Below are 24,543 nucleotides of genomic sequence, written 5' to 3' on the forward strand. Positions count from 1 at the left end.
AACAACTTCTCTCATCCCCACGGATCTATTCAAAATTCTGGAATCGTCCCATGTTTCTATTTCGATTGTATGGCGTGGCGTATACACGTTATGCAAACAGAACGTATGGTTACTTTACTCTATTTTCTCATGGCTTGTTAAACCTTTTTTTTTCTTTTTGGATCATAACCAAATAAAAACTTCTCGAGTTATCAGAATCCATAGTCAAATTCAGTCCTTGGTTATTCAAGTTAGATGAAATAGTAATAGTTTGGCTCACATTGGTATACTACGAAATCCAATCTGATTCAAATATTGAATATCTCTCCTTGTCGGGACAATTTAAGCAGAATAAAATATCTATTATCGATTTTTTATAATCGAATTAGTCTATTTTTTGCTATTTCGTACTGTATAATTCCTTTGTTTATGGGATCATTTCCCTCGAGGGTTTCCAATCAATGGGGGCGTAGTATAGGTAGTTAGAGAGTGTAGGCTCCCCTAGCTTGAATTCTTTTTACCCATTCTTTGAGAGTGATAGGTTTGATTTTTCTGTACCGTAATAGAAGAGCTCAGAGGAAAGACCTAATTATATAAAAACACGACCATTCAAGCTAAAGATCAGAGGATCTGTAATAGGACTCTCATAGACTTGCCGGGAAATAGAAAATTTGGAATCGGCTTTTCTTTTGCGCTAAAAAAACTTGAGGCCTTTTCCCTTATTATATGGCATATCCATACTTTAATAACCTAGTGTCTGATCGATTGAAAGCAATATTTACTGTCAGATAGAGAGATGCTGATAGGAAAAAGGATGGTATTTACTTATTCTCAAGAATATATAGAAAGGGAAAAGCTTAATAGCCACTATTGATCCCCTGAGAGCACATGATTCGGGATCAGGTGCGATGTGAAGAGGTAGCCTAGCCTTTTATGAGAGTCAATTGGGAAGTGGAAAGGCAAAACCATTAGTTTAAGTTCCCGGCTTTAGTCCTCTGTGAAGTTCAGTCAACCATTTGAGTCAATTTGGAGTAAATAGTAAGACTTCGGATCGCACCATTCATAATATTGCATCTCAATACTTGGCATCTTTTTCCCACTGCTGGCTCAGAAATTCGCCTTGGTTTCACCGGAATTCGTTTATTTCGTTCATTAATTCGTTCTAATAGCTACGCAGAGGTCTTTCCTTACGACTCCCGTGCTTAATACAAAAAGCGGTTCTTGTGTGAAAAGTGCCAACTGACTATCTCCTTATTTTCTGATTGTTCTTCCGATAGGAATATTCCCTTGATCAGCTAACCTGGCCCAAGCATAACAATAGTGCATTTCCCCTTGATGGTACGATTTACATATCTTCTACCTCTGCTACTTCTGTTCAGGAAGGTTAGTTTAGGCACTCCATCCCTGAGGGCTGCATCAGCTTATCTTTCTAGAAATCCCAGCTATAAGCTAGATCGGTATAAATAGGGCATTAAGCAGCAATAACAGAGATAGCATCCATGAGTTTTTTAATCCATCCTTTAGCATCGCCTGACTCGGACAAGGTGTTTCCTTCCTTCGCAATACCCGGCCAGGGCAATGTAGCTATCCCAATAAGATATGAAAGCTGAGCCACACCTGAGCAAGGAACTTATACATAGAAGTAACAGTAAATGTGCAAGATTTGGACCACTGCCATTTCCTTAAACCATCAATCAACAAATTGAAATAGAGATATCGGTATCTTCCAATCTGCCACAAGGATCTAGTCGCCAGTATCTTTGCCTTCTTCCCAACTTATCCCAGCATTCCTTGTAAGCGTTGCTATCACTATTTCTCCCTCCGGTGGCCTTGAGGCGTCTTGATCAATCGGTGTATCCGCCACAGGACACACCTCCTTCTCTCAACCATCCAAACAAGAAGATTTTAGCACTAACCCTCCTGCAGCTTTCTTTTCGACCGAAGTACCACTTTTCTTTGCACTACTTTCAAACCGTATCAGGAACAAGAGCTTATGCGTTGCTTTATTTTCGCAGTACCCGCCCCCAGGGGTCATTACTTGATGAAGAGTGCTTCCCCTTTGAGCACCTTATCTTGGCCATCAATATAATTAATCCATCCTGCCTGTCTAGATATTGCTGTTAATACATCCATCCTGTCTGTCTAGATATTGTTGTTAATACACAGGTTGATTGTATGACTATGGCATAGTGAGTTCTGGCTCCTAGCTGACATACTGAATACATCATCGAAGCGGGTCTATCTTATTCCGATGTAACAATTCCATTGAATATTGTGATAGCATCCTTGATTTCAGCTAGCTATTCTCAGTGATATGCTTTCTCCTCTTGGATTTCATTCCATGATAAGTATGTATTGGAAGTTGGAATGCCTAAAGTATTGGTGCATTAGGGTCCTCTTAAGCCTTGTTTCCTTCTTGATCTTACCTTTCCGTTGCTATCACTCGCTCTAGCCTCTCCTGGCCAGAGCTCCCTCTATCAACAACACCCTCACGCGATTGATTCCCTGGATAGGTATGGCTCATATAAGGTATCCTGATCATAGTAATTGTATCATATCTCCTTCTCATATTGATCTTACCATCCCTCGAGTCCAAGTCTCGGGATGGCGCTTATTAAGGTCCTGTTTCCCCTTGATAGGATCTTCCAGTTCTGGTATCCCTGAAGAGCATTTCCTAGTATGTATTTACTAACCTTAAATGATAGGAGCCGTATTTAGATAGATATCCTATAAATCTATTGATTTTCATTAGCTTGTAAATTCCTTGTGTGAAATAACTCAGAAATTCATTGTGCTAAACTTGTATCTATGCAGTACTATTTAATGTGGAAGAAGTGTTTTTGTTACTAACAACATAGAAACCATGATACCAGTGCATAAGCATGAAAAACGCACTCTGTGATCAGATTGATCAAGGTTGTAGTCATTCGAATTTACTACTTCGTTAAATGATGGTTGTTTAAAGGTGTCTACCATAATTTGTTTGGACAATGTCCTTAGTAATCAGGTATGTGACCTTCTTATAACCCACGACATCGGCATGATAGGTGTTAAATACATCCAGTGATGGTGGAGCTAAATCAACAGGTTTTATATATGGATCCCAAGGTATATACTTATACCAGACAGTACAAAATAACCCTGCGTATACTAGAAAAGCAAAATAACTGTACACATACGACTTAGAATTCTCATCATAAAATGGTATTATTACTTCAACCAACTTGTTTATGATTTCACGTTTCAAAAGGGATTTCAAACCAAGACCGCTATGTGAGAATCGCTGAATAACGTCAAAAGTATCCCTTAAGTAAATATTATCGATAAAAAACAAACCTAGCGAATCATTTATTTCTTTAAACTTATCAAATATATACATTTATATTGTCGCCAGCCTACCTGAGCGTGGAACAAATATTTTATATATACATATTCCATAACTAGAGTTCCATAATTGTGAAACGTGGTATATGGTCGTACGCTAACTCCTATTTGAAAGTCGTATGGCTCTCTAACAAACATGGAAAACAAACCTATCCTCGGCATCCAACTGTTATAAAAGAATGGAAGCACAATTGTTGTTGGACCTATAAACCCTATTATTTTGGCAATAAAACCATTTAGACCTCTTTGATCTAAATTGGTAAATGTTTTTCGATTTTTCACAAATCTATCAATAGGTGAATTCAAGTAGGAAGTCCAACCACTGTTGGAACTATCTCCACTGTTTGAACTACCACCACCCCATATAAAATGGTGGATTATACCATGATCGCCGTGCTTAGGTGCACTAGTTTTCACATTTGGATTTGTTCCATCATTAGTGGAACTAGAACCATCATTAGGGTTAGGGGAAGTAGAAGTAGATGCATCATTACTGCCACTAGATGCATCATTGTTGATAGGTTCTTTAGCTCCTTCCTCATCCGTTATATCTTTTTTCTTGGATTTCTTATTATTGTGGAGTTTTTTATCATCATCTTTTTCCCCGTCTCTATTGTATAACGAAATAAGTATCTTCTTAATGGATTGAAAGAATTTCTTTATGATAACAGTATTTTCTATTACTCTCTTATTGGTGGATTTCCTCCGCTTAATTTCGAAATTTACCCAGCCTTTTGAGTACTAGGATCTCCCCCTTATCCTAGCAGATCGGTACCCAGACCATATCCTTGGGCAGCTCGGATGTATCTATCTTTTCGTTCAGATCACATCATCTCGAGCGCGGAATCTTATTAGTGGATCAGAAGACTATGGTGACCCGTAGATCTTCAGATGTTGATTTGCAGAGCAGGGCCGGAATGCGGGGATTGCATTCTTCGAAAAGTATCATATCTTCTTTCCCTAGGGAGAAAGCAGAAACCAGAAACGATTGGAGGTTCGATCTCTCACCCAAAGCAATTGGGGCTGGTGGAATCTTCCCCTATAGACTCCGAAAAATCATCGTGTACCTTTCCCCTATAGACTCCGGAAAAGCAGCGTGTACCTTTCCCTAAATCCTTCTCCCGTGCATGCTATTCTCGTGTTCCGTGATTAGAAAAGACCTGTTTCTTGTTTTCTTTGAGGTAATAAACGAGTTGTATCCCGCTTTGCCTATCTTGATGTGGAATCTATCGTTGAGCACCCATGAATGCAGGTAGAAGGTGTTTTTTCTTAACTCTTTCCAGGCCTCAGCTTGATTGGACTTCGTCAGCTCTTGTCGTTCAGCTTCCTCTCTCCTCTCTCATCTTGTCTCTCCGTAGACGGAGTTAAAAAGTAAACAGACTTAAAGCAAAGTAGGTTCGATCCTTGTGTTCTATTATATGAAGTAGAAGAAGAAAGAGCCGGGGGGGTGGTCTTGGCACCCATGGGTTAATGGTGAAAGCGCTCAAGGAAATAGGGAATGGAATATTCAAATCGATCAGAAGTGCTATGCTTTATGTAATCAGGCTGAAGGCTAACATCTCGCGAGTAGGCCGAGCTAGGATAAGAATTCCAATAAAAAAAGAAGTATGAATTGGGCCCAAAATCACTACTTTACTACCCATGTCGCGTGTCGCGCCACCTAGTACGATAGACTTTTTGCGGGAAAAGAGCAGGTTTTGCCCCAACTTGGACCCAGGGAAACCAAAGAAGAGCTAGTTTCGCCCTGTTTAGTTAGCGGTGGATGAGCTGATTTCTTTTCACTCCTGTTTCAGAGATACAAAACAAAAATAAAGTGTAGAACCCAATGTTTGAGCTCCAGGCTTTTACGATTCTTCCGATTGACTTCTCTTCTCTGCTCCTAGCTCCGAATGCCAGTATGTAGAGAAGTCTGGTGTTCGTTATACCATTTAAGTGCAACAGTCGTAAGTAAGGCTCGCCATGTTCCTAAAAGGAGTGACCATCTTTTCTTCCTTTCTACTGACACTGAGCGAGCAGCAAGCATAGGCAATAGTCTCCGTAGGGGTGGGGCGCAAGCAAGCGTTTTCAGGCTCCGCTAGCTAGCGTACTCTTCTGCTATCAATGAAACCGAAAGAAAAAACCAGTGCCCTTTCGTATAGATCGAGACGCAGTACTTTTTCTTTACTTCTTCCATACTAGGAAGAATGGAAGGAAATCCTTCGATAACACTTCTTCCTTATTTGAAGAAATGATATCCGATGCCCGTGGAAACTCTTTCATTTCAAAAAAGTTCTTCTTCTTAAGAAGCAAATAGCATTTCCTATTGATTTGTCCCCTGGACTAGACCTATCTAGATTCGGAATTATCCATTGCTACGCTGTTCCCAAGGACTAGCAAAATCGAAATAGCGAAATTCTTGGGTCATCTCAATGGGTTCAGAAACCACACGTTTCTCTGGATCATCATAGCGTACTTCCACATATCCACTCAGAGGAAAGTCTTTTCGTAATGGATGACCCTCGAAACCATAGTCTGTTGATATACGGCGTAAATCCGGATGATTGATGGAAGAAACACCAGACATATCCCAAACTTCTCGCTCCCACCGGCCGGCTGATGGAAATAGACTGACTACCGGAGATATTCGTGTTACTTCGTCTGCACTTGTTTGTACACGAATGCGTGAGTTATACCGAGTACTCAGTAAATTATGGACAACTTCAAATCTTCGTTTTCGAGAGGGATGATCCACTCCGCAAATATCGATCGAAACTTGAACCCTTGTATAGGCATGCCATTTTAGAAAGCACAACAATGGAAATGGGTAGTCAGTATTGGTATAAGATCTATTCCCATGTTCCGATCTTTTCATTTTATGTACCCATTTTTTGGGTAAAATCTCCCAACTATATTGGAAAATGGATTGGTTATCCATAAATGAAAATAAAGAAAGCTTTATTTTGGTTCCGCTTCTTGCTCTAAGCAGAAAGACTTGTCGGAAATCGCCGGTTGGGTTGGTCCGACCAAGAAAGGCATGGGAGTGGAGAGGCAGAAGTGAAAGACTGGCTACTAATAAAGATCCAAAACTGCACACTTTATATAGTTATGTATCCAGGATCGGCTGCATGCTCTAGTGTTGAATCGGGTATAGAACCCAGGATGCTTGGTTACAATTCCGAATCCGCTAAACCATCGCTCGGGGAAAAGTATTATACAGAGCATTAGTACTTATTCTGATCCTTTCCTTATATTTAGATTCTAGTAGTTTATTTCAGTCGTATTCGTATCCTTACTGCGGTTTAGTAAGGGTAACAAATAAAAGTATGCAGGTAACAAAAAAAAGTATGCAGGTTTAGAGCTATCATTGAGAATGAGAAATCTCAGACCACACCCCGCGGCAGCACCAACGGTCGCAAGCCGAGCCGGCGCCATGTAAGCTCCTCGTGCCCGGGTGGGCAAAGAGCCCTGGCAAACACCTCTCAAACGCGCAAGGCGGCGCGCGTGGAGGCCGGGTACGGGAACCGAACAGACGCATGCGACGAGAGGCCGACCAGCCGCCCCACCCGACCGGACGCACAGCCGGGCAAACTACACGCACGAGGCTCGCGCTACCGACGCAACCCGGCCAGGGCCGGATGACACCTTCAGCCGGACCCAGCCTGACGCGAGCAAGCCAGCCCCGCGGAGCACAAGCCGCTCCGCTCGAGCAACCTGTAGTCATTCTCTCAATTCTTCCAAGCTTTTACTAGGGAACACCTACACTCAACCTGTAGCTCGTTGGTGTAAACTATGCAAAGAAAATTTAAACTGAAGATACGACCAAGGAAAATGCAAAGGTTGAATCCCATCCCAGGCAAAATGAAAAGGTAATAAATAAAAGAAAATAGCAAACGGAAGGGGCCAGCTCGTTTTCAACGACTTGAACAAACCTTACACATCTGCTGTTCCACAAACTAGGTCCACTCAACTGCAATTCATCACCGCGACTCGCCGGCGTTACTGGTTCAAACCACAGAAGTCTGTTCAAGCAAACACCTGCGCCATTATGCGACCCCTAACAAACCAACAAGGACCTCCAACGAACTGACTAAACTGAGTAAACAACACCTTCTTAAAGTCTTAACGACGACGACGCAAAGGATCGGTGGAAACAGATGAACACCACTGTTGATCAACCGGCACGCTTTACACGGCGGACGATGTGGACCTTCATTGTGCACTCCTTGCAGTGCCTCAGCCGCTCGAGAAGGCAGACATCGCCCGTCCGCAGCCCGTTCTCCTTGGCGAACTTTACCCATCCACCCACAACCCTGTTGTTCTGAGGCCCGCGTCCCAGCGTCACTTGGCACCTCTCCCCGTCTCGCTCCAGCCAGATGCTTCGCACCTCATCCCCCAGGTGTCTGCGGACATATTTCTTGGAGATGCTCTGGTTGGTTACAGACATGGAAAAGAAGAATGTCAGATGATGGTGTTCAAGCAAATCAGGATGTGAAAATTATTACTCCTAGTCAAGTTGAAAAAGGAAGTGAAATAATCAACTACAGGTTATGAATCTGCAGCATTCACAATAGTGTTTTTATCTGTGAGCAAAAGTTCAACAAGGCATATGTTGGTATGAACACTGGATCGAGCATAGATTGATTGGAGTTTGTAGCCACCGCAGCCCAGAGCGTCGATTCTCAGGATAGGAGAATAGACTGGTAAGAGGTACATTGTTGCTTGGTTGATAATGAATTAGGGTCTAGGGTGGCATCATATAGCTATGTGCAAGACTCTTATTAGATGAAAAGCATCGACTTGGGGGCTAAGAAACCTAACAAAATGGAAATATATATCTAAACTCCAGAAGGAAATAGCAAACCTAACATGGTTACATCACTAGGCAGAGGCTGCTCCTAAATAGCCTCAGCGCGACACCTCTTGTGGCTTTGGGCTAGCGGCCTGTGATGGTATGCGATCACCCCCACATATCAACAAATGCACTACCTAGTTCTAAAAAAAAACATAAGAAATGCACTACTGTAGCACTAGCAGATTATGCACAGAAGAATAAAACATTTGCTTCGAAGGAAAGTATATAAGAAAATATGGATCTCACTAGAGCGAATCTTCCTGTAACATTGGTCTTCTGCATCACGAGCACACAGATGGGAATTTCAGAACCAATAAGGTCGACCTTCTGCTTCACCACCTTCTTCTGAATTAAAGGTATGCGCCTCAAATGCACACCGATGCAACCAGTCAAAGTGACACTATCCTCTGACATCGAAGAATCTCCTGCACGAAGAAAAGAACAAAACAACTATTCAATATAGCTGTGGAAGATGACAATACCACATATGATTTGGAAGGAACGACTGTGTCTCTAGTAACATGAACTGCATGAATTAGAGAAGGAAGAACTCGTCATACCCTCGTTGCCCAGACTCGAGTTAACCGTTTCAACTCGTATCTTTCTTTCCTTTGAGGGTGATTGCATTTCCATGGGCTGAGGACGAGAATAAGAATCCTCTACACTTGCATTACGTAATTGCATTTTCACGAGCTGAGGACGAGAATGAGAAGGTTCCACAGTTTTAGTAGTAGCTTCTTTACACCATCCATCGACACTCCTCCCACCAATTTGGGAGGGTCTATCAAAATCTTTTGCATGGATGATATGGACTTCCATTGTGCACATCTCATCAATCTTCAACAATTCAAAGATGCAGATATCACCAGTCTCTACATCATTGTCTTTCACAAACTTCCGCCAGCCACTAACAATCCTTTTGACTTCAACGCTACTGCTAAATTGCACATCCCACCTCTTGCCACATCGCTGAAGACATATCCTTCGCTCCTTATCACCCACATGTGTCTGAACATATTTCTTGGAGAAAGTCTAGTTACATAATTGGGGAAAGATAATTAGATAATGGCATTCAAGTAAAGTGCCAAATAATACTCCCTCCGTCCCAAAATAAGTGTCTTAACCTTAGTAGACACTTATTTTGGGACGGAGGGAGTAGGAAGTATAGGATCTGCAAGTTTAATCATGGAAGGGTTAACGAGTGAAAGCATCCAAAACAGTACTTTCAACAGAAAACTATGGTTTAATAAGCTTGATGCGCAGTACTAGAAGAATGCTCCTTCAACAGTAAAAATTCAACACTCACTAAAGTGCACGTTCCTGTAACATTGAACCTCCTCATCACAGCCACAAAGATTGGATTGTCCTTATGAATAGATTTGACCTGCTCATCAACTTCCTCCTTCTGCACTGTATTTAGACTGGTGTTATATATGAGCGTGTATCTAGGTGAAGCACAACCTTCAATATCATGTTCTGAGGACAAAGAATCTCCTGTGCACAAAATGAAAATAACTAATCAATATGTCAATAAAATATGGAAACATCAAGTTTGATTGGAATGGAATCGTATCTCTATAATAAATAAATTGCAAGAAATAACTCACTGGGAGTATCTGAAGGACTCGGCGCTGTCTCGTTGCCCATACTCGAGTAATCCCATTGAAGCATTGTTTGTCTCAGCTTGGTAGGTCTACAAAACAGTTGCATTTGCATGGTCTGAGCATGACCATTAGAATGATCCACGACCTCGCTAGATGGTTGCATTTGCATGGTCAGAGCATGACCATTAGAATGATCCACAGCCTCGGTAGATGGTTGCATTTGCGCAAAATGATGCACAGCCTCAGTAGATGGTTGCATTTGCGTAGGCTGACTATGGCCAAACAAATTGTTCACATTTTCAGTAGGTGGACTAAAACCAACAGGATCATCCAAATTTTCAGTAGGTGGTTGCATTCGCATGGGCTGAGGATGCGCATGAGAAGGGTTTGCATTTTCAGTAGGTGGTTGCATTCGCATGGGCTGAGGACGCCCTTCAGGATGGTTGGCATTTTCGATAGGCGATTGCACTTCCATGGGCTGAGAATGACCATGAGAACGGTCTAAATTTTCAGTGCCGCTGTTGTGACTTTCCTGTACAGGCGGAGCACTGTCTCTAATAACAGAGAATGCTTTCTCGCGACCAAATCGATCAAAAACTATGACATCAAACTGAGAGTTTCCTTTGTATCTGAATACCACACAGTCGTCCATATGTAGATCATAGGTTTTGACGAATGTTTCCCATCCCGCCTGAAGAACTAGTTTATCTGGATACTTGGCAACTCCAATGGTGTAACTGTGACCATTTCGTGTTTGTAGCCTGATCTCCCTTGGGATCTCACCCCTGAAACGTCTCAGAAATTCATCTGGGACGATCTGCAGAAAGAATCAAGATTAATAATACAGCTCAAATTTTAAGAGCACAGTTCTTGTGTAAACAATGAGCAGGTATGGCGTAAATAAGGTCTTCGATATCTGACTTGAGAACAAGACGAGACAAAAGGCGCTAGCTTAACTCTCTACTTTCAGTCTCCGGGCATCTAGTGTTTATGCTATCATGCTACTGATTTTGATTCATGAAAAAGTATTGCAGAGGTAATGCATACTTTGATAGTATGTTCATGTCCCTACAATAATACACTACTACATGGAGTTTCAGCTTCCCAGGTAACTGATCAAACAAAGAATACAATCACTAACATAGAAAGATCGCATGGTAACACAACCGGTACTGAACACCTTTTAATGCTAAAACTGAAATGAACTTTTACAAGAATAAACATGAGCAGAATATATATCCAAATTTCTGAAGTATTGCATCACTTGGAATTTTTTTCAAGAATACGCATCACTTGGATACAATTCGCGTCATAGTTTACACTGGCCTATGCAGTAGTGTACAGAGCATACCAAACTTATTCTTATGAGAAACTGCATTCGCACCACTTTTACTATGAGCCATTAGTTATTCACTATCCAATCATAGAGATCATAATTAACTTGTAGATTCTAACGCGCGCCAATTTTACTATAAGCCATTAGTGTCTCATGCATATGTTTTCGATGGGAATAGTTCTCATGCATATCATTAGACAAATTTTTGCAAGTGCAGAGTATTCCAAATGTACAAGTCTGATTTTTTCTATTCTCGAAATTATTGAAAAGCGAGAAAAGGTGTAAAACTTGCAGACATGACGCAACAAATTAATTGTTCAGGTATATACATGTAAAATCAAAGCTCAACAATTGAGGAATGAGGTGGAAGTAAAAGGTTGAGAAAATATAATAAATAAATAAAGTATTCACCTTCGGATCTATTGTTAATATGTGCTAATTGGGAGCACAAAAGTACATTTTGTTATTTTAATGCATGTAGGTATAATTCTTGCAAACGTATCAATGCCATACGAAAAGGTAGAGGAAAGTTGTCGTTTCAGTGTTAATATAGGTGAAATTGAGAAATTATTAATTGGAAAGGAACAATTAAATACAAATTAAAATGTTCCATTTCTCTTTGCATGAAGGTATTCCTTTTTTCAGTCTGCCAATAGCTAACCATATGTAGCAAGCATGTTTTCACACAAAAAAAGTACCAAGCATGTATGGTCAAATTTACCCTTGACCGATGGATGGCTAGGACTAAAAAACAGAGGTGGGTGTTTCTGCTACATCAAGCAAGTAATCGAACTAGTACCTGTTATTGAACAATAGAATGTGAAGGAATAATCTGATAAACCAACACAGTACAATACAAGAATCTGACTAATTTGCTAAGAAGCAGCAATCCTATGAACTGGGCATATCTGCCGACGCAGACTCCGCGACTCTAAACTCCGCAGAATAATGGGGGGAAAGAAGAAACACAAGGAAATGAAAACAAGATTTATCTAATCATACTCAACGGGTTGAATGTGATTTACCATCTCCTGACCACAGTCATCGACAATGAACATCAAGAAGTGTTTCTCCCGGTCATCCAAATTGCAGTAATCGAGTTCATCCCTCCGCTCGCACCTTTCGCACCCCATCTTCTCACTGGACATGCATCGCACAGTTAAATTAAAAGAAAAACCATTAGCTGCAAGATTTGGTACTGGAACAAGAGAAATGACAACCCGTTGAGTATGATTAGATAAATCTCCGCATTTGGGGGTATCCTGTATCCAATCCAAAGAAGCCGGATCGGAGGGGGGCTTACCTTGAGCGAGGCGACGGGCGAGCCTGAGATCCTGGCCGACGGGAACCTCGGGACGCGCGCCGATCCTAGATCAACAGGAAAACATCGTGAGCGGCGGGTGTCGTCGAGTGGCCGCGCATTGTGCGAGAATGTGTGCGGAGCTCGGCCCCGGATGCTGCTGGAACTCACTCCACAGTGCTAGCCTAGGAGCTGCCGACGGGGAAGGGGGTGGAGAGGGGGAGAATCTCGGCGGGGATGACGAGACCTGTGGACGCGGGGCGGGGCGGCGCGGAAGGACACTTGGCTCCCTCCTGCTGAACGTTGGGTGGGCGGAGAGAAGAGGCGATGGAGTGAGTGCCTTTGGCTCTGGCGCCAACCACCGGAGGCACGGTTACTTGACTGCCTGCCAACACGCGGCGGATCGCGGTAATTGATGGCGAGGATGGGGTAGTTCGGTGCGGCGGTAAATTCCGAGACCACGGAGTTGTGGAGATTGATTGACCGTGTCACCTCTCGTTATTCACGGAATTGTCAATAAAATGATAATCCATGTTTTATTTTGAGAAAAACATTAAGCAGGCACATCCTATCTTTACGAGTATCTTCCGAGCCGACGAGTCTTAAGATTGACGAAGTCCCCATATGCGTCTCGCTATCCATATAAACATTCCCTAATGAAAGAATATGGTATGCGTGTACTGCCAAATCTTGTGCAACTGGACCTATCAAGAACTGTAACCAAGATATTGGATTTTGCATGCAAGTATGCTAACATTTGCCTTTCATTGAACCGACGAGACATCTGTTGACTGTTGTATTGCCTCCCATTATGCTAACACCCTTAGGTTCTTGGCATCGAAATCACCATTAGTCTGGGATATCGCGAGGTTAGAATCACCTCGGACCTTGAGCCTCCGGATGTTCATGGACACACCATGCGAAGACCGTGTAGGAGGGCTTCGTACTCGGCAACATTATTGGAGTCTGCATACATGATTTGCAGCACGTAGCACATCTTGTCGGCAGTTGGAGAGATCGGGACTACCCTAGCCCCCAATCCGACCATCATTTTGGATCCGTCAAAGGAAATAGTCCAATGCATATAATCAATGGGCCGTTCTGGTTCATGGGTTTTCGTCCACTGTGTTAGCCAGGACATGTGACTTTATGACCCAGCAAGGCTGGTACATAATCTCAAAAGGTAGCAACTCAATTGTCCACTTCGGGGTCCGGCCTGTGATGTCCCTATTGTTGATGATATCTGACACAGAAACCTCATTTCAACTATAATGGAGCATTCTTGAAAATAGTGCCAGAACTTTCGAGATGCCATGAATGTCGCGTAAGCGATCTTCTGGTAATGAGTGTACCTCGTCTTGCACGACCTAGTTATCATCAAACAATAGCATGATCGTCCTCCCCGCGCTCAAGCACTAGGACAACACTAGTCACTTGATAAGTGGCCGAGACACCAATCTAGGGTATTGCAAGGATAGGGTTAGTAGGCAGCAATGTCTTTATTTCCGCCAAGGTTGCTCCCACCTCGTCGGTCTAGACAAACTTGTTTGTCTTCCTCAACAACCGATATAAGGGGGTGCCTTTTTCTCAGGCCTCAAGATAAACCGGCTCACAGAAGAAACACATTTGCCTAGCCCCTGGATTTACTGCAACTTGGTCGAAACATCGAGCTTCAAGAACGTCTTAATCTAGTCTGGATTGGCTTCAATTCTGCTTCGGGAAACGATCACTACTAGGAAAAGGCCTACTAGTGGCGCACCAGTTTTGCCTACTAATGGCGCACTACTGGTGCGCCACTAGTACCACGCCACTAGTATTTTTTACTAATGGCGCACCACGCCGTGCTGTTGGGGAACGTAGTAATTTCAAAAAAATTCTACGCACACGCAAGATCATGATGGTGCACAGCAACGAGAGGGGAGAGTGTTGTCTACGTACCCTCGTAGACCAGAAGCGGAAGCGTTATAACAACACAGTTGATGTAGTCGTACGTCTTCACGGCCCGACCGATCAAGCACCGAAACTACGACACCTCTGAGTTTTTGCACACGTTCAGCTCGATGACGATCCCCGGACTCCGATCCAGCAAAGTGTCGGGGATGAGTTCCGTCAGCACGATGGCGTGGTGATGATCTTGATGTTCTACCGTCGCAGGGCTTCACCTAAGCATCGCTACAATATTATCGAGGATTATGGTGGAGGGGGGCACCGCACACGGCTAAGAGATCAATGATCAATTGTTGTGTTTCTGGGGTGCCCCCCTGCCCCCATATATAAAGGAGTGGAGGAGGGGGCCGGCCAAGGAGGGTGGCGCGCCCAAGGGGGGGAGTCCAACTCCCACCGGGAGTAGGACTCCCCTTTTTCCTATTAGGAGTAGGAGAGGGAAGGAAGAGGAAGGAGGGAGGAACGAAAGGGGGGGGGGGCGACCCCCCTCCCAATTCGAATTGGGCTTGGGGGGGAGCCCCCTCCCTTACTCCTTTCCCCTCCTTTCCACTAAGGCCCAATAAGGCCCATATACCTCCCGGGGGGTTCCGATAACCTCCCGGTGATCCGGTATTGTCCCAATCTCGCCCGGAACCTTTCCGGTGTCCAAATATAGTCGTCCAATATATCGATCTTTATGTCTCGACCATTTTGAGACTCCTCGTCAAGTCCGTGATCACATCCCGGACTCCGAACAACCTTCGGTACATCAAAATATATAAACTCATAATGAAACTGTCATCGTAATGTTAAGCGTGCGGACCCTACGGGTTCGAGAACAATGTAGACATGACCGAGACACGTCTCCGGTTAATAACCAATAGCGGAACCTGGATGCTCATATTCGCTCCTACATATTCTACGAAGATCTTTATCGGTCAGACCGCATAACAACATACGTTGTTCCCTTTGTCATCGGTATGTTACTTGCCCGAGATTCGATCGTCGGTATCTCAATACCTAGTTCAATCTCGTTACCGGCAAGTCTCTTCACTCGTTCCGTAATACATCATCTTGCAACTAACTTATTAGTTGCATTGCTTGCAAGGCTTAAGTGATGTGCATTACCGAGAGGGCCCAGAGATACCTCTCCGACAATCGGAGCGACAAATCCTAATCTCGAAATACGCCAACCCAACATGTACCTTTGGAGACACCTGTAGAGCACCTTTATAATCACCCAGTTATGTTGTGACGTTTGGTAGCACACAAAGTGTTCCTCCGGTAAACGGGAGTTGCATAATCTCATAGTCATAGGAACATGTATAAGTCATGAAGAAAGCAATAGCAACATACTAAACGATCGGGTGCTAAGCTAATGGAATGGGTCATGTCAATCACATCATTCTCCTAATGATGTGATCCCGTTAATCAAATGACAACTCATTTCTATGGTTAGGAAACATAACCATGTTTGATTAACGAGCTAGTCAAGTAGAGGCATACTAGTGACAGTTTGTTTTTCTATGTATTCACACAAGTATTACGTTTCCAGTTAATACAATTCTAGCATGAATAATAAACATTTATCATGATATAAGGAAATAAATAATAACTTTATTATTGCCTCTAGGGCATATTTCCTTCACGTGCGCCATTAGTATAGACCACCATGCGCCATTAGTATGCCTCCCAGGGGGTCATATTTACCCACGTGCTTTGGCATACTAATGACGCACTATGGGGCGATGCACCATTAGTATCCTTTGGCATACTAATGGCGCACTATGTAGTGATGCGCCATTAGTATCCTTTGGCATACTAATGGCGCACTTTGAGGTGATGCGCCATTAGTATGAATATTAGGTTTTTTTTTACTTTTCTGATTTTTGCACAGGTTACAAAATATATTATTGGACAGAATATAGATAGCAGCACACAGCAACAACAGATTCATCGAATACAATAGAAGATTAGTCTCCGAATACAATTCATCATATTAGTCTCCGAATTCAAAAGACCGAACAAAGATAAAACACTACAAGTCTCGAGACCGCGAGTAGCGAGTTTGTCTTTACATTACAAGTCGATATCGATCATCTAAACTACCATCACATAGAAGAGAGCTGCGGTCATCACGATGAGCATCATCGCGATGAAACTGGTCTTCATCCGGTTCCTCCAACGCTCCCTCCTCTCTCCCGCTAGATAGCGGGCGTATCTAGATTCCGCCACCGCCCTAGTGGTGTACCCTTTGTAACTGTTACCGCTGAAACGGTGAACCTGTCTCCGACACTCCTCCCAGTCGTCGTAGACTTTGGGAACCTTACCCTTGTACACGACATACGACGGCATCTCTATGCACAAGCCAAACAACAGACAATACATAAGCAATATATAAGTATGCAACAAAAGGATCGGGAGAGAAAAGCAAGACATTAATAGCACGATTCATGGTCCTACTAATAAATAGCATCGATTACATCTAAGTTGAACGACTATCCAAACCAAAGAGACATACAATTCATTAAAGTTTAATTACAACATGAGCCAATCAATGTTTCAGAACTACACATAGCATCACTACTTTCGACTCGACTCATGGGACCGGAGCGTGGATGAAGCCGCCGTCTGTCGTGATGGTCATGAAATCGCGGGCGTTGTCAGCCTGCATTTGTAGCGTTTTGTCTATCTCACTATTGGACGGTTGATATCTGAGGTAGAACTGCCCCGAGGTATGAAGGACATCTTGATGGGTGATTTCCGCTAACTCCGACTGGATGCAAAAGAATTCTTGTCTGATGTCCGCGTCCTGGATTGCCGACAAGCTCACGGCCCAATCTTTGAGATTATCTGGTAACAGAAGGTGATGATGGTCCCGTACGATCGCCCGCATGTGATGGAGGGCGTAGTAGGCATCCTTATGACCGCCAGGCGGCTGCTTGACGCAGCAGAACTTAGTATTGTGGGTGAACACGTGCCTGCCGTACCTACGAACTGGCCTGGTGAAGGTGCCTCCAAATTTGGCGTAGCCGGGGAGAACAGCATCAAGAACTTTCTTGATATTTGTGTAGTCTATCTTGGAGTCACGGTTCGGGTCGAAATACGTGGCCATGGAATATTTCGGGCTTAAGAGGATGAGTGTGCAATGTGTGTCACTGCACAGAACACAGAATGTTAGAAAAAAGAAAGAACGATTGAAATCTAAGAAATCATTTGTTTCGGGGCGGTTAAGGGATGACTTACTCGGGAAAGTAAGACACGAGGAAGTTATCCTTATCTGGGTTTGCCAGAATGACGCCTTCGTGGTGTGAACTCGCGACTTGGCGGTCCCCAGCGCTACCCAAGAGCTTGGCACGCATGTAGAAGGGGTCGACTATCACGATGTTCGTGGTCCTGTCTCTAATGATCCGCATCTCCATACTCAGTGAAAACAGCCGAACGAAGGTGTAGTGCAGCGGATGAAGGTTAAACATAGCAAAGATGTCATCAAACCGCAGGACGATCGTACCCCCGATGGCGCCATCGACAAAGCCCTTGCCCTCTGGCACCTTGGCCATGAAAACCGGGTATGCCACATCATTCTCTCTAAGACGTCGCTTCTCCAAAGAAAGAACACTGCCATGCAGACTCCGCATAGCACCGGTTGCAGCATTGAGCATATTTGTCGGTAGCATCGCCCTACCCGCCATGCACCCTCCTCGAGATATCCTTAGGTGAAGGTGGCCCGTCCTGAGCACGGATCGTATTCAGTGCCGGCTGGCTCGCACCGGCGCCCTTTTTAGCCTTTCGTTTCCGTCCCTTCTTCTTGATCTGTTGTAATGGGACCAAGTTCTGCTCACAGACCGCCTTCTTGAGCGTGTTGGGGCTGATAATATTTGGCACCTCGGCTATCTGAGGCTCGGTGAAGGCGGCAGCTGGAGGCGTCTCCTGAGAACTGAACGCTAGACGACGCCTGTTGCAACTGGGTTTCTCCACCGTACCAGCTAGATCGCGGTCGTCTTGGTTGGGTTCTTGAGAAGGAGGCCCGCAGAACTCGTCACCGTACCCATGTTCGGCAAAGTACTTATCGACGTTGGTAAATGTACCGTCGTCGTTGTCGTTGTCGTCTGGATCCTGTGCCATATGCATGTCCGGATCCTGTGCCATAGGGATGTCCGGCATGTCCGGTAGCATTGCGGCGTTCTTGCCATGGCTTGGCGCTGGCACGACTGGCGGTCTTGTTTGTGGGGTGGTGTCCCCCGCCCCCAAACGAATCTGGCTCTTCGGCCAAAGCAGGGGCCAGCTTACGCAGGCGCCGAGGGTCATCTCTTCTTCTTCGTCGGCCCCAGCGGGTTGAATCGGAGGTAACAGCTTGTCGCAGCCTGGCAGCACCCGAACCACTTCAACCCTATACACTGTGGGTGGCATCGGATTACCGTGGAACACGGGGTTGCCCGGTTGAACGATTCTGTCCTTGGCGACATCGACCAACTCGCCGCCCACGAAGTGCAGGAGAGTGCAAGGAACGTCGGCGGCGCCCTGCAAAAACATGTAGGGCGTCAGGGATGCCCAGTCAAAGACAAGGAGATAAAGTCATTGGCCGAGAGGCTTAGTTACCATGATGCCGTCGAGCTCGGCTAATGTCGAGGCACCGCCAACGGCGGGCGTGCAACTGACGGAGGGGCCGCTTGCTGGCGAGGTGCCGGCCGGCGTACACCCGGGTGCATTAAGCTCCAATGCCCGTGCTGGCGCAGGAGACACGAATACCGCCTCCGCCGAAGACACTAATGGCACCACCGGAGACACCAATGGCGCCGCATGTGCGTTGTGCGAGTTGCTGGTCGTGAAGCCGGGAACCGAGGGAGGCCCCTATTGGCCGCCTGCAATCCACGTCGTCAGCCGATGAATCAACGTAGGCACCATGGCGTTGAGCATCGTTCCCAGTTGTTGTTGCACTTGCTCTTGGACAATCTCCGGAATCCGCGCCACTTGTGCCTTGAGTGCTTCAAGCTCGCGCGACAGGCTTTCCTAGCTGGTCTTTTTCTCCTTTTGCCCACCAGCGGTATAGTATGACGACCATTTTGTGGACAAGCCTTTGCCGGCCACACGACCAGCTGACGTCGGCTTACTGAGCTTATCCTTGTTTTTCATTACGTTCAACGCCCTATTTAAAGGGGTGTCGAAAGGGGAGCTCTGAGACGACCCCGCGCTACTGCTTTCATTGTCCTGCGGAAGGAACGTGAACCATTTAGAAATATTGGGGATTAATTAGAATGCAACCATATGGAGCTAATTACGCGAGGGTGTATTCCTTACCAGAACAAGCTCAAGCGCCTTGGTCTTCGAATCCGTGGTAAGCTCCTTTGTTACCGGGTCCTCCTTGTACCGGGCCCTGAGAAAGTTCCTGTTCTGCTTGTCACGGTATTTCTCGAAGTGGGGCGGTAGGCCTTGCTCGGCACGCTCTGCGTCCTCCTTGTCCCATATAGGCTCCGCCACTCTGTAACCACCGGGACCGAGTTGGTGGACACCTAATTTCAACTTCCGCATTTCTTTCCCCCACTGACTTGCTTCAGAGGTTGCGTTGCTCTCGCACTTGATCTTGAACTCCTTGTAGTCATCTTCGCTCATCAAAGGATATTTCGCCTTGATCTTCTCATAACTATCACCTTTTTCAATCATTGCCTTCACCGTGCTTTTCCAAGTAGACAGGGCCGTGCTCATCCTCGTGAGGGCGGCACCGTTCACTTTATTCCCTGAGAGGCGTGTGTTTGCAAACTTAGCGGGGAACTTGTATCGTTCGTGCAACTTCCTGAAGAGGAGGCTGCACAAATTCCCTCGGTCCTTATGCCTTAGGTTCTCGGTGTTGATCGAGATGGTGCTCTGGAGAATGCACCCGAGCTGAACCGAGTACCCCTTGACTACGTGTTTGGGCGCCGTTGGATGCCCGTCGGAGTTCACTTTAGTAAATTCCTCCCTGACGGTGCCGAGCACGCTCTGGCACCGGTCCTTCCGTTGCCTCTTCGGTTGGCTACCATCTGTGCGTGCGTGCGCCACCATCATCAGTGGTGGCATCCGCGGCGCCATCATCAGTGGTGTCATCCCCGGCGCCACTAGGGGTTGTGTAGTCAGGATCGGTGTCTTCCGCGGCGTCCTCATAGCGGTGAGGTTCTTCCTCCAACTCCTGGGACAGCTCCCAGAATTGCTTGTCGCCCGAACCGCCGGCCTCATCGTTGTGGGCCATGTTTCGCTCTAAATAGGAAAAAAGTTTGGTCAAAAAGTTGGTTATTGTCAAGGAACAAGATCATGGTCTCATCATTTAGGGTTTTTCGACACCGAGGCATCCTAAAAGCTAAGCTTTTATCATTTAGGGTTTGTCGACGCCGAGGCACCCTAAAAGCCTAAGCATACATCATTTAGGTTCTCATCGACATTGAGGCACCCTATACAAGCCAAGTTAAGTTTTCATCATTTAGGGTTTATCGATGTCGAGGCACCCTAGGTTGGACCTAATCACTTGGCACTAATCACTTGGCTCTATTGCCACCTATGTTGGGTTTATCATCTAGGGTTTATCGATGCTAAGGAGAATTCTAAGTTGGGCCTAATCACTTGGCTCTATTGCCACCTATAGTTTAATGCAGCAAGAATGGCGGGGCAGTTGATCCTACTTAACTAAGTACTAAGATACCCCGGCCCATGCATTAGTCGCAAGTACCCCATATGTCCTATTTTTAGCAAAGTCATGCTAAAATTCACGGAAAATTTCAGCATGACCTTTGCTGAAAATAGGACATATGGAGTACCCAAATTTACCGGAACGGAAGTTAATCAACATTCCGGCAAACTCAAGGGCCTCTCGGGGTACAGCAGTAGCATCACAAGTTGACAAAATTACACCATGATGATACCAAATTCTTGTAGCAGTACAATGAGTTCACAGGATAAAAAAATCATCTACATTCACCAACCCAAACTGGTGGAGATACAGCAAACCATAACATAGCCTCTTAAATTATTTGTTATAAGGTTGTGATTCCATGATGTTATAAGGTACCTGTTTTGATCAGAAACAGCAATTGCCACAAAATAATTTCACACACATATTCCAACAAGCACTTCAAAACAGTAGAATATTTACTAGCATGTGTTTGCCAAACTGCAACTATGTGATAGTGAACAACACAAGAGGTGATGCTGCTCAGGGCTTCAATTTGAAATACTACTGGAAGATAACTAACTAAAAATATGTGGAAGTGGAGCATTACTACTCTACAGAAAGATAACGCAATGTAACAAAAGTGTAACTCTATCTATCTACAATGAGTGGAAATGGCCAAGCCTAAACAACTTACTACTTAACCAATTCTTAGGCAGGCCATACACAACACGGTGGCTCATAACGCACCAACCAGCCAGATAACAAGAGTAGTTTAGCACCACTGATACAGTGCTCCAGCTACCAAACCAAACAAGTAAATCAATTACCACACCGGCAGAACCATACAGTCAGTCCCGTGACCCTCACCATACATGTCACTGTGATAGAGCATTTGAAGGGAAAATCACATGTTAGGCACGCATAGTGATATGGGGCACATTCAGATTCATACTAGTACAGCATGCACATAGAAATGGTGCTCTTTTTTACTATCTGATTCTGTCAAAATGCAAGCATGTGTTGCAAACAAGTAGGTGGCTCTGCTCGCGCACGCCGTCTGTAAAGAAAGAAGAGTGGATTACTAGATCACAAAATTTCCTAGAGAGCTCCAACCAGCGCAAGCACCACAACAACAATGTGGGGGAGGCAAGGCGCAGTCGTTGCTAAAATGATGGACAATTGAACCAACCTACAACAATTTCAGACTACAGTTGCCGATAATTACCAACTCCTGACAGTTTTAGACTACAACAGTTTTAGTTAACTGTTTTTTAAACTACAACAATTTTAGTGAACTTTTCCTCGGACTATAACATGTGATGCATAGACATTGAACTTTTGTAGGAAAAAAATAATTACTGAATGTGGCCGGTCCCAGCCACCAACAAATGTGGCCACTGCCATATCATTCAAGATATGATCCATACATCCTATGGAATGTTACATGTCTGTCTTGGATAGGATGCAGGTGTACATGGACCAGAAAGAAATCTAGTACTAAGGAATTTACAAAAGATGTGCAGTGCAATGCAAGAACCCCAAGTCTGCGACTTACCGTGGCCGATGCACGAAATTCGGTTGTAGCTGAGGTTGAGCACGCGAAGGTTCGTCAGTTCCCGAAGCCCCTCGACATTGGCGATCTTGTTCCGCGACAGATCCAGCGAGTGCAGGCCCTTCGGCAGTGATCCAGGGGAGATGTGAACTGCATGACGAACAGAACAACCGAATTCAGCAACGGAAGCTGTACTATCTATCTACTAGTTACTGAATGTCTCAAGATGTTGCTGTCTAGTACGGGAGCACAGGAGCGCGTGAGCACGTGGGAACGGCGGCCGCACCTAACCCTAGGTCGCCGCCCCGTGGGGGCATGGGGATGAGCCGGGGAGAGAGGGAGGGAGGGAGAGAGACTAACCAGGCCGCGCGGGAAGGCTCGCGCCGCCGTCGAGGAGCGCGTCCGACGAGGCTAGCCGTCGTCGAGGGGCAGCTCCGACGAGAGAGATTTGGTGGTGGCTGGAGCGGAGACGACGGAGGGCGGAGACGGCGAGCTTGGGGGAGGCGGGATAGACAGCGGGGATGTCGCAGGCTTCTAGGGTTTCGAGGGAGGCGAGGGAGGCGGTGCTCGGGGGGAGGCGGGGCTCGGGGGGGAGGCGGCACTCGAGGGGGAGGAAGGGAGGCGGCGGGGGCGCATGGGCGGCTGCGGCGTAGTGGGTCGGGGCAGCAACGGCGGCAGCGCGGTGGAGGGAGGGACGAGGGAGGGAGCGGCGCGGTGGAGGGAGAGGGACGAAGTGTCTAGCGAGAGGGAGGGACGAAGTGTATGGATGGGGAAGATTACTAATTGCGCACCCCCAGGCGGTGCGCCATTAGAATATTTTTTTCATAGCAAAGGCGCACCAGCGGGACAGTGCGCCATAAGTATACTTTTTTTAGATAGCAATGGCGCACCAGCCACCCGTGCGCCATAAGTAAGATTTTTTTTCTTTTTAAAAAATGAATATGAATATGAATATGAAACAGTAATATATTTTTATAAAAACAGTAATAATTGTTGTTTAACAACAATTGTAGTCTATATTTTTTTATTATTATCTTTTAAAAAAATGAATATGAATATGAAACAGTAATATTTTTTATAAAAACAGTAATAATTGTTGTTTAACAACAATTATAGTCTACACTTTATTATTATTATTTAAAAAAAATGAATATGAAATAGTAATATTTTTTTATAAAAATAGTAATAATTGTTGTTTAACAACAATTGTAGTCTACACTTTTTTTAAATGAATATGAATATGAAACAGTAATATTTTTTATAAAAACGGTAATAATTTTTTTTAAATATCATCGAATTTGTTATTTGAAAATATCATCGGCGGCGGCGGTGGAGCGAGGGAGGGTGCGGGGGGTGCTCGTCGGCGACGGTGGAGCGGGGGAGGGTTCGGTGGGTCGTCAGTGGCGGTGGAGCTAGCGAGGGAGGGTGCGGGTGGGATCGAGATCGAGATGGAGGGGGATAGCGATCGAGATGGAGGGGGGTCGAGATCGAGATGGAGGGGGAATCGAGATCAAGATGGAGGGGGATCGAGATAGAGTGTCCTCATGAATTCAAAAAGTGCCCATGAAATTTAAAAATATTCATGATATCAAAAAGTGCCCATGAAATACAATCGAGAAATGAAGACTACGATTTAAATACAATCGATCTTAGCTAGCTATCTGTTCACAATCTTCTTGCCCTTCTTTTTCACAAATGGAGTTCTTCTGTGGAACGGACGTCCTTTAGGTAGGGTGGTCCTGCTTCTTCTTGTGGTGTATGCTGCTACTTCATCGTCGTCGTCATGTTCAATCTTCGGGTCACCGTACTTGTCGAAGTCTTGCTCATTGGCTACTCCATCCATTTCGATGATCTTCCTTTTGCCTCTCCTCACGACAACACGACTGGGCTTTGATGGGTCGGTAATGAAGAAGCATTGGTTCACTTGGGAAGCCAGTACCCATGGCTCATTTTTCGCTATGACGTTTGCGCCCGCGGTCTTGGATTTGGCATCG

At 45.0% G+C, this 24,543-nt stretch overlaps 1 protein-coding gene and 1 pseudogene across 1 annotated transcript; both read right to left on the reverse strand.

Annotated features, from left to right (window-relative positions):
• Nucleotides 1-5,704: 5,704 nt before the first annotated feature.
• Nucleotides 5,705-6,579, reverse strand: LOC119289111 (annotated as a pseudogene).
• A 660-nt stretch (nt 6,580-7,239) lies between these two features.
• On the reverse strand, nt 7,240-22,866 carry LOC119283639 (B3 domain-containing protein LOC_Os12g40080-like). Its single transcript, XM_037563103.1, has 10 exons — nt 22,836-22,866; nt 22,553-22,699; nt 12,682-12,782; nt 12,438-12,502; nt 12,160-12,274; nt 9,802-10,615; nt 9,501-9,688; nt 8,755-9,226; nt 8,441-8,619; nt 7,240-7,768 (listed from the first exon to the last, which is right to left on the reverse strand). The coding sequence occupies exons 1-10, from the start codon at nt 22,864-22,866 to the stop codon at nt 7,514-7,516; spliced, it is 2,367 nt and encodes a 788-aa protein (XP_037419000.1). The 3' UTR covers nt 7,240-7,513.
• Between the last annotated feature and the right edge of the window lie 1,677 nt (nt 22,867-24,543).

Source organism: Triticum dicoccoides, chromosome 4A, assembly GCF_002162155.2.
Source record: "Triticum dicoccoides isolate Atlit2015 ecotype Zavitan chromosome 4A, WEW_v2.0, whole genome shotgun sequence".
In the NCBI taxonomy this organism is placed as follows: Eukaryota; Viridiplantae; Streptophyta; class Magnoliopsida; order Poales; family Poaceae; genus Triticum; species Triticum dicoccoides.

Excerpts from the sequence above, each read along its gene's own strand:
- LOC119283639 (XM_037563103.1), bottom strand. The coding sequence starts at position 22,866 with ATGCCCCCACGGGGCGGCGACCTAGGGTTAG. Across the intron at positions 12,503-12,681 it reads GCCCCGCCCCGCGTCCACAG|GATCGGCGCGCGTCCCGAGG; the intron begins GTCTCGTCATCC and ends CTGTTGATCTAG. Across the intron at positions 9,227-9,500 it reads TTACAGGAACGTGCACTTTA|ACTTTCTCCAAGAAATATGT; the intron begins GTGAGTGTTGAA and ends TTATGTAACTAG.